The 13,714-nt window shown below is 42.4% G+C and overlaps 1 protein-coding gene and 1 non-coding gene across 2 annotated transcripts in view; both read left to right on the top strand.

Moving 5' to 3' along the window:
• Nucleotides 1-475: 475 nt before the first annotated feature.
• Hhla1 (HERV-H LTR-associating 1) overlaps nt 476-13,714 on the top strand; it is a 39,140-nt gene continuing 25,901 nt past the window's right edge. The window contains exons 1-6 of the mRNA XM_023702607.1: nt 476-554; nt 1,535-1,600; nt 4,869-4,925; nt 5,639-5,719; nt 8,318-8,401; nt 8,502-8,585. Coding sequence (XP_023558375.1) covers nt 476-554; nt 1,535-1,600; nt 4,869-4,925; nt 5,639-5,719; nt 8,318-8,401; nt 8,502-8,585 — 451 coding nt within the window. The remainder of the gene's footprint in view (nt 555-1,534; nt 1,601-4,868; nt 4,926-5,638; nt 5,720-8,317; nt 8,402-8,501; nt 8,586-13,714) is intronic.
• On the top strand, nt 12,505-12,611 carry LOC111812966. The gene has a single exon (XR_002818329.1). It is a non-coding gene; the product is annotated as a U6 spliceosomal RNA (small nuclear RNA).

Raw genomic sequence — 13,714 nt, 5'->3', positions numbered from 1 at the left:
ATGCTACAGTGGAATTCCATCCAGCTGAAAGGCAGCCTTGTACAAACATTACAGCCTGCCCTTGTCTATCTTGTTTACTGGATCCAACACCATGTAACTGCTGGCTTTTCCCCCAAGTCAAAATGTTCATGAGAGATAAATATGCTGAAACAATTCAGGACATCAAAGTGGCCAGGAGAGCACAACTAAAGACACTTATGCCGGGGGACTTGCAGAACTGCTTTAAAATTGACAAGAATAGGGGGACAGTTGTATTCAAAGTGAGGGAGGAGTGGAGGAGGCTTCATGGCAATGCGTCTTTTACTATAATGTTTTAAAAAGAAATGAATGTTCACCGTGTGTTTATTATAACTCATGATTTGAGGATTTCCTATGTAGTGTTCACAAGGGATATTTTTCATCAGTGTCCTTAATAATCAAGCCTTTTCCTCTGGTTGCTTGCCTGTGTGCTTCCAGGTGACGGGAGTGTCACAATATGCTAAACTTCCTGCTTTGCAGTCCTCCGGGGAGGCTGTGCATAGCCCTAGCATGTGTCCTGTCCCTCGGGAACACAGGTGGGTCCGGTAAGTTCTGTAAGTCTCTCTCCCACTTCTATAAGTCTGGATTTTCACTGTTTCTAAGAATCTCACTAGCCAGTACTTCAATTCAGAATCTGCAATGAGTTTGATCAAAACGGCAATCATAAATCCCGTGTCCGGTTTCACCTCTTGACTTTCTGTGGTGGAGTTTCAATTGTGCCACAGAACGCTGTGCACTGCCACTGTTTCCACGCTTGCTCCATCCACCCTTCTCTCCTTCCTGTTTCTTCTTGGCTCACGATCTGCTCACCATCTGCCTCAGTGACCTTTCCTCCTTATCTTACTTCATTGCATTTTCCATACATTGCTCTCCCCCAGAGTTACTCAGTCACTACCTACTTTTGTGGGATAAGTTCCTGAGTACTTTATGTGCTCCACGTGTTCCTGCTTTCCTTACCTTCACGAGTGCCTATGAGTGTCCACTCCTTCTCTTCTTTGCTGGCCTTCCACCAATTCCTTAATGTACCATGAACAGCAGGCCTTGGGCACATGCTGGTCTCTACCCATCAAATATCCCTCAACTAGTTACATCCTACCCAAATACTGTTCATCCTTCCAATTACAGTTCAGCAGCCCCTTCCAGGGAAGGCTTCCAGACTGCCGAGATGAGACCAGGCTCCAGGTCACACCCCCACAGTCCCATACTTGTTAAACAGGTAGTGAGCATTGTCCTCACTTTGTCCTTCCTCCACGGTTTTATGTCTGCCTCCTCAACACACACAGCAGCTAGCCAATTATGGGGCTCAGTAACACTACCAATCACTGGTGCTACTATAGTTCTTCAGTAAGTTCTAAATGATGAATGGTGAAATGAAGCAGCAAGCTAAAGGGGACTCTTTAATCATGTCAGAATCACTGATCATAATTTTCTCATCTGTGAAAGGTAATTTGGATAAAATTCTGTCTGGTTTCATGTTTGGGCTATAACTTCTCTGATGAGACCTATTTTACTTTAGTGTCTGCCATCAAAGGAGAAGCTAAGAAACAAAAGGGGATGAGCTTCCTATCTGCTGGCATAACAGGTAAATGGGTAGTATTCTCCAGTGGCTCACTCTGTTCTTGGGTAAAGTCCTTGACTTCCTTAACTACCAATGGAGCCTCTATCTAACACTCTAACAGTGGTAGGAACAGTTTTATGAGCTGTTTATTAGTTCATTGAATATTTATATTCTCGGTATCTTATCAAATCCACTTAGGCTATGACAATCTATCAGTGATAGAAGATTGTACAATGGGAAGTATTGTTGTTTGCCATCCTCACCTTCATGGCAATCTCATCTTTCTCCATTTTTCCTTTGTTGATGGTATGAGATCAACCATACCATGAGAAGGTAAAATTCTTACAACACAATAGACAGAGGAATCAGGGACTGTACTTATAATTTGCTCTTATATTTTTTGATAAGCAAGCAGGATGATGTTTTAATATGCTTCTTTTAGGAGGGGGCATAGAAGTTGATCTTTATTGTCTAAAATTTAATTTTAATTCATTGGAGCAGTCACTTTATTCAAATAACAAAAGATATAAGAGCATATAAAGGAAACAAGCCCCACCCCAGCCAACCATTTCCCTCTTCCTGAAGACACCAATTGCACCAATATTTGTAAGTAGGATAGTTTTCCACAAATCATTATTCTGAGATTCCAATTTTATTCCCTTCAAATGAGACCGGTTCCTGAACCAGTAATGACAAAGGATAAAATGTGGTAAAATACTAACCATGGAGAAGTATGAAGAAGGTCAGGCTCCTTCTATTTTAAGGGTCTTTCTAGCCATAAAAAATATTTCTCTGTAATATCTTATTGAAAATTATGTGTCCAAGAAATGTTTAGTTGGCACTTCAAAGATTGTTGCCAACTCCACCCCAGGATGTGTAATGTTAAAAAGGGGGTTGGGACCAGGGAGATAGCTCGGTAGCTTGCCTGGCAAGCACAAGGGCCTGAGTTCAATCCCTGGTTCCGAAAAAAAAAAAAGAAAGAAAGAAAGAAGGAAAAAAAGAAAGAAAGAAGAAAGAAAGAAAGAGAAAGAAAGAAGAAAGAAGAAAGAAAGAAAGAAGAAAGAAAGAAAGAAAGAAAGAAAGAAAGAAAGAAAGAAAGAAAGAAAGAAAGAAGAAAGAAAGAAAGAAAAGAAGGGGGTTGATGGAAAGTCTTTCTTTGATAAAAAGATGATTGTTCAAGAATGACAACTATTCAGAAAGACTGGCCTGTGTCCACTGCTGCAGCTGAAAGTATGAGAATCCCACAATCCCGCAGCTGGAGGTCGGAAGATAGGTCAGCCTGAATGTCACCTACAGGAAGGACAAGTAGCCAGCATGGCCAATGATTTTTCCTCAGATGTCAAAGCAGCTGCTACAAGATGGAGAGGTATAGGCCGCTCACTGTGCCAGGACATAGCTGGGCTCTCCCGAGCTACACAACAGGTTGTGTGACAGATTTGGGCCAGTTGCATAATTCATATCAGTCTCCAACTGCCTCCTGTTGTAATACAACCTCTCTGCTTCAGCAACCTTATTGTGTGGGCGAGGGGAGTTACAGCTTCCATCTACCTAAAATCATGGAATCTCTGACATTTAACCAAGAACCAAGAACCTTGACAATTTGTAAAAGGTCAAGTTGAATTAAGTAAGCAATAGTTGACTTGGCCCCAGTTTCAAAAGGGTACTTGAAAAGCAGAGGGGACAAACTAACCGTCCATCAGTAGTAGATGAGCCGATAAAGAAAATGCAATGCATATTTACATACACACAGTGGAATAAGATTCAGCTTTAGAAAGAAGAAAATTCTGCCTTTTGTAACAACATGGAGGACATCAAGCTAAGTGCAAGAAGCTGGGCACTGCCAGCCAAATAGTACACAATCTAAATGAAGCATGTGAGGTCTCTAAGTGAATCAAGGTACATGAAAAGGCATTCACCAGCCTTACATTCATTTTTGCAAGAAGAATAAGTTCTAGAGTTGTGCTATACAGCATGGTACCTATAATTAAGAGCACCATGTTTTGGTATATCTTATAACAAGTGTTCTTACCACACTAAAATGACATGAAATGAAGTGAAAGCAGAAGAGGGGTGATGGCTGTGTTTCAGTTTTCCCTCAGCCTCTAGCCAGAGGCAAGATTTAGGCACACCTCTTGATTTTCTGAGTCCTAGTTCTCTCTGCCTTGAAAGGGGCACTGGGCAAGATAAGTTTTGAGGATTTATGGACTGCATGAGTGGCACTTCCTGAGTGTCACTTGACTGATGGGACTTTTATTACAGTGTCTGGAATTAAAGGTGTTAAGAAGGAAAAGGATGGGACTTCTCTTGCTCCAACAAGTAAGTCATCCAGCCCTAAACTCTGACTCAATCTGGAATGTTCCATGCACCCTTCGGACTCTCTGTACCTTGATCCTTCCTTCCTCCTTCTCTGTACCTTGGAGCTTCCTCCCATAGAGCCCCTCTCTCCACATGAATGCACCTGAGCCCAGTCACTGCAGGAGGGATAGCTGCAGGTGCAATATGCTTGGGCACCCTCCAGTTGGAAATAAATGATCCCCGCAGGAGGCCTTCTCCACCCCTACCCCAGGTGACTGCCCTGGTACAAGTGATCACATCACCTGCTCTTTTCCATGTTGGTGCTCCTCACCTGTCACTCCCCATGAATCTCCTCCTGCTGAAGTCACAAAACAGGAAGCTTTGTGTGGAGAGTAGGTCATTTCCTGTTAAGCTCTTCATATCTAACACCTAGCATATCACTGGATCCTCAGGGAGTATCTGTTGAGTGGATGGATGGGTGGATGGATGGATGGATCGATCAATTGATGGATGGATTTATGAGTGAATGAAATGCTTTTGATAGTTTCAAGTTGCCTTTGGCATTTTCTCATTTGATAGCATGAAATTTACCAACTATGGTAGTTGCGGGGCCTAAGGGTCAGGAAGGGCTATTTCTCTGTAGTACCAGAATGCAGGTTCTAAGCCTATGCTTACCACTACAGTTATACAAAGTTACCTGAATTGCTTTTTGGCCTGAGCCTCTGTTTCCCAACCAAGTCTAAGAGTTAGGTAGATTAGAGTTAGATTAGGTAATAGCTTTCATAGCTGTTATAGTGTGGGCATCTAGGCTATACCCAGTCCAAGGAGATCAGTGTTTGCAGATGAGGCCTGAGCACAAGGTGATCGTGGGAACCCACCTTCCTTAGTGTTCCCAGCATTCCTACATGGTTGAGCCTCAGAGCTTCCAAAGCTTTCTCAGCTCCCAGAGCCCAGATGGGGACTTGCACTGCCCTCATGGAACCTTCTCCCTCCCCAGGGTCTGTCTTTAAAGAAGAGTGGAAGGAGGAAGGCCTGGCATTTCTTGCTTCCACAGGTGAGTCTCTGGTTTAGCATCTGCCCCCACCATAGGCGACGGGCTGCTAAGCAAATTCTCCCTTGTCCTGGGCATCCATTCCGTAGCCCCTTGGTGTGGGTGATGCCATCTCTCAAATTATTATCTGAACAAAAGTGGAAGTTTAACAATGCTTGTAAAGATAGAGAGAGAGGAGCACAGTTGCTATTTCCAGATGGTCTTCTGTTGTTTCTGGCTCTTTGAGGAGAAGCTACCTGCCAGAGAAGGGGTCTTTACCCACAATGTCTCCTCCAAAGGCTTCCGTCTACCAGTGCCTGGGGAGGATCTGTTTTTCCCACTTGACATTAGGTCATAGCCTAGGCCTGCTAACCCTGGATCTCTGAGAGGATGGAGCCCAAGCCCTGCAGTTGTGGCATTTTCTGGCTTCTACTTTCAGAGCTGCAGAGTCCCTTGTGATGTCTATGGCTTCCTACCAAACAATCTTCATTCTCCCCAAAAGCAGAGATGAAACAATCACTGAACCGGGTACTATCTTTCTCACTCAGCATGTCCTTGGCTATTGCCTCCTGAGTTCCTGACAGCCACTGCCTCTTGTCTCAGAGCTCTTGTGCCTGACACTTGGTATGTGTTCCGCACATGTCTGAGAAGGAAGTTTATCCACCTGGGGTTTGGCAACAAGAAACTCTGCTGCTGTGAAAAGCCTGCTGCCAAGCATGTCCTTGGATCTCTTTCAGAGTTGCCTGCAAGGTCTGTTGATCTGTCTGCACTTAACCTGACGGAGGTTGTAAACAGGATGCTAAGCAGAGCTTTGAAAGGTAACCACCTGTGCCGCACCATACGCAATACAGACCCATTTTTCTCCTGCACCAGCATCTCTGCTAGGCCTGTCTGCAACCTGGGCAGGATGACTCTCTCCTCCGTGTCTCATTCTCCTGGAGCTGAAGGTGGAGAGTACATTCTCCTCCCTAACCCATGAGACTGAAAGCATTAGCGAGAGGTAGGAAGTCTAGAGGCACCCCCGAAGCAAACCACACTCCAAACATGCTCTACTGTCAGTGATGCAATCAAAGGTCTGTTGCCATAAACAATAATTATTCATTAACTTACTCTTATCTGGACTTTCTACCCTTTTTAGAAGGCGGAGTCCTACCAAATGCTTATGATGCCATTCCAATATTCTGTGCTCTTTATCATCTGTAGTAAAATAATTTCTTTTGTCAAATAATGGATGTATGTGAATATATTCTAACCAAGTCAAATGATGGATATAGAGAAGTAGACCTTTCCAAAATTAACTGCAAAGCAAGAAGGATCTCCAGTGTGCATCTTTTATTTCCCACATTATTTATATCCCACTTTGTCCAATAAATTTTTAGAGGTCAGTATCTATCATGTGCCAGGCATTATTTTGGTATGAGCACAAGACAGTGAATAACCCTGACAGAAGTCCCTGCCCAAGGAGAGCTCAAATTCCAACAAGTGTAAAAGTAACAGAAATAAGCATAATAAGGAACACTGATTCAACACCAAGGCCCAGGTGAGTGGCTTTTCCTAGGGTTGTGCAACAGACAAGCTGCACACCTCTCTGTGGTGGGTCCATCCTTGTTCACTTAGCCTCTCTCTGTCTCAATGTTTCGAGTTGTAGTCTCAAAGATGCAAGCCCTGCTCTTACTGGTCCCAGGGAGCTGCCATCACTGGGGCTGCTTGGGGATGCTTGTGGTTCCTGAGAATGATGAGTTACTGTGACGACTGGGGACAGACAGATGCCTCACCAGGCCTCTGGGCAGCATGCCAGTGCACCTGTTAACCCCGTCCTGTCCTCTGCAAAGCTTTGCACCTGGCTCTGCAGAACAGGACAGAGACTCCAAAGTCATGGCTCCTAACTGGCTCTTTACATGCTGAAAACCAAAACTTGGGTCTTCATTTTTGAGTATGGGAACAGCTGTGATTTGGGTCTGTGAGCTCACTGTGACTCTTGGCTGCCAAAGCTATAAGAAGCTACTTGCTCTGACCCTGGAATTAGGAAGACCTAACCACACACTGGCTAATTTACTTGACCTTTTTGATGCCAATTTCCTTATCCATAAAATAGGGTAACAATAGGACTTGCCTCATAGATTCATATAAAATATTTATTGAATATTTTGTGTGCTTAGCACAGAAGGTTTACAGAGATAAGATGAGGTGTATCCCTGTCTTGAACCCACTCATCACCTAGAAGAAGACAGACAATAAATGCAACAAAACAATGCAGCTGCTATAAAGACAGGACCAGGGAGGGATAAAAGCTCATGGAAGTTTATCAGTTCCCTATACAGCTCTCATACCAATCAAGTTGACAATCTACTTTAACTGTTGCATCCCAGCCCTTGTCAATCTGACACACAAATACCATATTTAATCTACAAATAAACACAATGTTTAACCAGAAAAAAAAAACCCTAAGTCATAGCCCCCACCTTCAAGGAACACAAGCTCTGTCAGCACTTATTTAACCCAAGAACATTCCCAGCAGGTGGTACCATCAGTCCCACTTCTCAGATGCAGAAAATGAAGCATTCTTACTATGATTCAGACTGGAATTCCATTTAGCTCAAGCCCATGATGTTCCCAAAGTTTCCCAAACTTACTGCATTGTAAGAAGCACCTGGAATGTTTAACATATAGCACAGCCCCCAGGTCCTGGCCCTGAAGATTCAGGTTCAGTTAGTTGGTCTTAGCTGAGGCCCAAATGGACATTTTTACCAATGATGCAATGATGACGCTTCCCACCTGAGAAACATGAGGAAACTGAGCAGTGGGTACTCAAGCTTGGTGCATACCCGTTCTCCTAAAAACTTTGACAAGCACAGAGCCGAGGCTGTACCCTGTGTATGGCATCAAGTTCTCTGTGAAGCTATTCCCAGAAAGCTGAGGCAGAACGGGCTCTGGTAGTGACATGTACACACCAAAACCCAAAGGTTCAGCCACTGCAGCACCTGTCCCCAAATGACACAAACTTATCCAAATAAAAGTCACTAGAGATGTTCATTACAACTCAGGGTCCTAAGGATTGCTACCTTCCTGTGCTAGCGTTCCTGCCTGCCTCCAAAGCTGTGAAAGCCCGAGTTTCCATTGAGTGAGCCACAAACTTTGTGGCAGTTTGTTACAACAGCCCCAGGAAACCAAGATACCTTCTTATTTAGAAAGTGTCCCGAGCTCTGGAAAGAATGTCTGGCCAAGTGAGACATTCTGCTTGGTTTGCTTTTGTTTCTTATTTTGGTTTTATTTTTCTTATTTGTAACTTTTGTCATTTGAATGTTCAGTGTTGTCCCTGGTTTATGAGCCGGTTGGCTTGCTGGCAGTCCGGTTTCTTTGCTGCCTCGTTAGCAGGTGTCTGCTGTTTGTTCCCTTTCCTCCCTTTCTTTGAGCAGATAGCAGGCGGTTCTTCTCCCTGCTGAGCATTACCTCTTACAGTTCCTTCGCCTTCCACAAGGTCTCCCTGGCCATCTACAACAGTGAGTAGGGGCTGTCTCTTCCTCGTGGTGACAGTGGTGGAGGAGGGGCTGCAGAGCAACTGAGATATCAAAGTTGCGGAGAAACTCCCTTTCTTCACAGTTTCTAACCTGAAGACAGTGGACACGGCCAGATTCCCCACAAGGTTCTGCTACTGTCTCAATAATCGGACCAATGACCTATCAGGTGGGTGTAGCCAGCTGTGAGCCTTGCAGTGTTTCCAGCTTAGCTTGTGCCCTTTCATACTCATAATTTGTTTTCATAAAAAGATAGGAAAATATAGTGATGTCTGCTATGCTTATATATGTGTACATTCACTTTCCCAGTAAGTTCTTTTTCTTGGATTTATCATAGAGAAAGAGTTGTCTGAGCACAAAAGGCAAGAAAAAAAATAATCATGCAGCATTCTTTCACTGTAACATCAGCAACAAGCTAAATATCTGCCAGTGAGGAAACAGTCCACTATAGGAGGAGTGGACAAAATATACAGTGAATATGTAACTTTTTAGAAAAATTTTAAGTAACAGATACGCTGCCAATAATTCTCCTCAAAGCATTTCCCCTTGCTTTGAACACACTTATCCCACATGGTTCCCACTTTCTGAAGCAGTTCGGGAAGTCCTCTTTCATCAGTATCTTTAGTTGTGGTGTTACACTGCCAAAATGTCCTAAATCCATTTGAAATCTTTATCTTTTAGGGTCATTTTGACTTTGGGAAAAATAGGGCCCATATTTTTTAGTGGAAGACTGTGGATTAGAGGACAGTTGTATATCAGGAATTTTTTTCAGTAAGAGTAAATTCATGTGTCGCTTACATAATTAAAATTAAAAGTATCACCTGCTCCTTATATTTAGAGCATCCTAAAAAGTTGAAATAAAAATTACTAACCCAGAATTCATCCATTCACCAACTCTTCATTGAACACGTACAGATTCTTGCTCTAAGCAACTCAGACACACCCCGGATGGCATGGAACTGAGATTCTGGAAGAAGGAAAGGAAAGTTAGAAAGTACACTGCAGGGACACAGGAACCACTCATCTGACCATGGACCAAGAAGCAGGAGGAAGGGGAAAAAGAAATGAGGTGGTGAGGATGCTTCTGTGAGCTTAGGAGCTCCAGGCAAAGGTCTGTGCAGCATAGGAAGAGGATGGAAGAGGCCACGGTGGCCAGGAAGATGAGAAAGCCAGAATCCTGAGATGTGAGACCAAACGAGGGCAGGGTGGGAGTTTATCGTCCAGGCCATATTCCAGCCTATGGCCCACTGCAAGCACTTTAATTTCCACTCTGATTAACAAGGAAGCTGTAGTGATTATTTGCACAGAAGAGCAACAAGATTTCAACCACATGCATGAAAGTATTCTCTGATGACGTATAAAAGAATAGATGATAAAGGAAATGGGATCAAAAAGGCAACCAGAGCCTCTAGTATTTTTTTCCTTACCTAACCAAATATTAAAACTTTTACTTAGGGGCTTGTGGGTTAGCTCAGTTGTTTAAGCGCCTGCTGAGGCAAACCCAGTCAGGCTCAGGGGATCATGGTTTGATTCCCAGTTCCCCAAGCCTTACCAGACCTGCCTTAAGGCAGCCTGAGCCAGCCCAAAAAAAAAAAATCCTTCTCACCTTTTAGGGCTGGCCAAATAGCTCAGCAGATTAAAGTGCCTACAAGCAGGCTCAGGGGCCAGGGGTTCGATCCCCCGGATCACTATGAGTCTGATCTAGTAGTGAGACCTGGATCACCCTGTAGACCCTTCCCTAAAATACAAAAAAAATAAAAATAAAATAAAAGTTTACTGTGGCATTACAAGATCTTTGTAAGCCTGTAGTGAGGATGTGCATTTCCTGGCATGCTGCTGTCGTGCTTCTGAGCAGATTCTAGATCGCTGATTATGTAACTAACATTTTACATCTATGTATATAAAACTTCTCCTTGTTTCAGATGCTTTTATAGGCCGGGGAGATGGCTCAGTAGAATAAGTGCCTGCCTGGCAAGTGCTAAGTTCAATCCCCAGTACTGGGAGAGAGAGAAAAAAAAAAAAAAAGACTTCAGATGCTTTTATAAAGACAAATTCCCCAAAGTGGAATTTTGTAAACAAACACAGAAGAGCTTAAAGATAATAATTACTAATATTTACTATAATATCAGACTATTTACCAGACTGAGCACTCGGACTCTGCTGTCTGATTAAGGGCACCCTGAAAATCTTACCAACAAGATGCAGAATCTTCCTAGTCATATCTGTCTCGCCACATTATTAACTCCTGCTGAGGACCAAGCTTTGTGCTAGGAGAATCCCTTCCCCAGTGCATAAAAGATAAAAATAAAATTTAGCCAATTACATCTCCCTTGGGAAAGTATATAATTCTACTCCATGAAGCAAACCATATTTCTACATTATTTTTTTTTTCTGTATTTTAGGGAAGGGTCTACAGGGTGTTCAGGGTCGCATTACTAAATCAGACTCATAGTGATCCGCATGTTTACAGCCTCCCAAGAGATGGCGTTACAGGCGCATGCCACCATGCCCAGTCTCAACTGCCTTCTCAATGTGCCCCGGGGGCAGGGCTGGCACTGCAGGCCAGGGGATCGAGCGCCCGGCCCCTGTGCTTGCTTGTAGGCCTTTTAATCTGCTGAGCTATGTGGCTAGCCCTCTAAATTATTCAAGTATCTATTGAAAAGAATTCATCCTACAGACCATTGTCTAGGAGGAAGAGAGCTCACCATGCCTCTTAGAAGCCATGGCGATGGCTCCACAGTTCAACAGAGAGTGATACTCCTGTCATTACTCCAACCTCAAACTTTTACGGTGAGAACCTGTACATTTGACTATTACTCAAAACCGTTGAGGAAGATTTCTTTATGGATAATCTTCATATCTATTTCATTTTCTTTTAACATACAGCCCTCTTTGGAATGTATACTTCCATAGATTCTTATTTTGCCCTTAAATTCAGTGGTTTAAATTTTCATGAGAAATAAAATAATGTACTGTGTCATTCAAATTCTTTGCAGCATGGACAAGTATAACCAAGAAATTCAAAATACCTTCCGTTCCAACATCCATAGTTAACTACTCTTTGTGTTTGATGAACATTACACAGGACTATCTAAACTACCTATCTAGGGGCTGGCAAGATAGCTCAGTGGTCTAAAGCGCCTGCTTAGGCAAGCTTAGGCAAGCATGCAGGAACCTCGGTTCGATCCCCAGCACCACATGCCATGCCAGACCCGCCCCCTGGGTGGGCTGAGCTGACCATAAAAAGATAATAATAAAGGAAACATTAAAAAAAATTTAAAAAATAAAAATAAATAAATTACCTATCTAGTCCATCCATTCTTACTGTTGAAAACCTACTTCTCTGACCTCCCTATCTATTACAACTACCTACTCTTCTATCCTTTGCATACAATACATTTTAGAAGATAGGCTGGGCTTCTACAAGCATCCCAAAGCAGGGTAGCTTCAGGAGGTGGAGGTTCCTATGGGGGGTGTGAGCAGAATCTGGAAGTTTGGTGGCACCGTGGCCCAGGCTCCTTCCACCCCATTGGTCTGTGGTCTGCCCTTGACGAGGTGTTGCTCTCCAGCTTCCAACTGCAAAGACTGGGGAAAGGAACTGGAAGTCCTGCCCATTAGCTGTGAACACACAGCATCGAAACTGTTCACATTTTTCCTTTCACATCCCCTTGCCTAGAACTCAGTACCATGAGCGCACACATCGGCAAAGCAAGTTTGAATATGTAGTTATGACATTAAACCTCAAGTGTTCAATATGTGTTCTCTTAGTAGAGCAAATGTGGGACGGTCTCATAAAAATGATCCCTTCCAATAGGTATAAATATGCTTCAGCTTTTATATGAATTTTTGGCAGTCATTGAAAGAGGTTATTACTCTGCTTTGTCTCCCAGTGATGAGAATGTAGCTTATTCCTGATATTTTTACATTTATAAACAATGCTGTGAGGAATACCTGTGAGCAAAATCACTTGTCATGCCTGCCCAATTATTTCATTAGGATGAAGCCCTCAAAGGAGAATTATTGGCAGACTGGCAAACCATTTTGTGGTGATCCAAACTGCTAAAATTTCTTCTAGAAATCATTCACAAGTGCTTGCTTCGGCAGCGCACATACTAAAATTGGAACGATACAGAGACGATTAGCATGGCCCCTGCGCAAGGATGACACGCAAATTTGTGAAGCGTTCCATATTTTAAAACAACGACGAAATCATTCATAAATTTACACTTTTATCAATGAAGTTTAAATGTACCTATTTTCCCACACCATTGCCAACACTGAGTGTTAAGAGACAGTGTTACATCATTACCAAGTGAATTCAAAACATAGAACAGTGTTCCACTGCTTCCATTATGGAGATGGTCAGAAATAATTCATCTGTGTGCACTGGTAGTATATTAGACAGATTCCTCAAAACAAAGAATATCTTTGAAGTCTTGACAATCAGTTTTCTTCAAAGTCTAATGAGTAGGTAGGACAGCAGCTCCCAAAAGAAGAGATAAAGAAAATGTGGTAATTTTACACAATGGAGTATTATTCACCTATAAAACAAGATAAATTTGAGACTTTTATGAGTACGTGGATGCAACTAGAGACCATATTCTCATGTGAAATAAACCAGACCTGCATGTACAAACACTGTATTGTCTCCTTAGTGTGAGAACCTGAAAGAGAAAATGGAATGTGAAGAGTACGATAGATACTCGGGTATGGGAATGAACTTATTCAAAAGGAAAGAGTTACTGAGTTGAGGAGAAGGACAGGAGAGGGCGTGGAGGAAAGAGATTTATCTGTGTATGTAAGCAGGATGGTTTGGACAGTTGTACTGTGCATTTCTTCTGGTCTATGGAAAGAAGCAGATAATGCTTAATTTGTTTTGTCTCTTTTTCAATTGTTTCTCCTTTTTCTTGTCTTAATTTCTTACACATTTATTTCTTTTTTCTTTCTTTTTCCAATTTTGTATGCACGTAGCTGGTAATATGAATAACTGGTTGGAAGACAGCACTATGCATTGCAACATATGCTGTGAAATTCAGATTACCTTGTTAAGTGAAATTCTTTTTTATATTTATTTTTATTTTTCTTATTAATTTTAATGAGAAAAGAAAGATAAAATAGCAATGAAGCAGTTTCAAATCAGATTAATAGGATGGTTACAATAATTAATACATTTCATATTGTTGCCTTCATAGTAGTTATTCAGAGGAAAAGATGCAGACATAATATCTTGTCTAAACAATATTAGTACAAACTTTTATTCTCAATGAACTAGGAGAAAGCAGCTGTATATTTGTCCTA

Source organism: Octodon degus, unplaced genomic scaffold (assembly GCF_000260255.1).
Source record: "Octodon degus isolate 3935 unplaced genomic scaffold, OctDeg1.0 scaffold00154, whole genome shotgun sequence".
In the NCBI taxonomy this organism is placed as follows: domain Eukaryota; kingdom Metazoa; phylum Chordata; class Mammalia; order Rodentia; family Octodontidae; genus Octodon; species Octodon degus.
The sequence above is the reverse complement of the archived record's forward strand: the minus strand, read 5'-3'. Positions and strand labels throughout refer to the sequence as shown.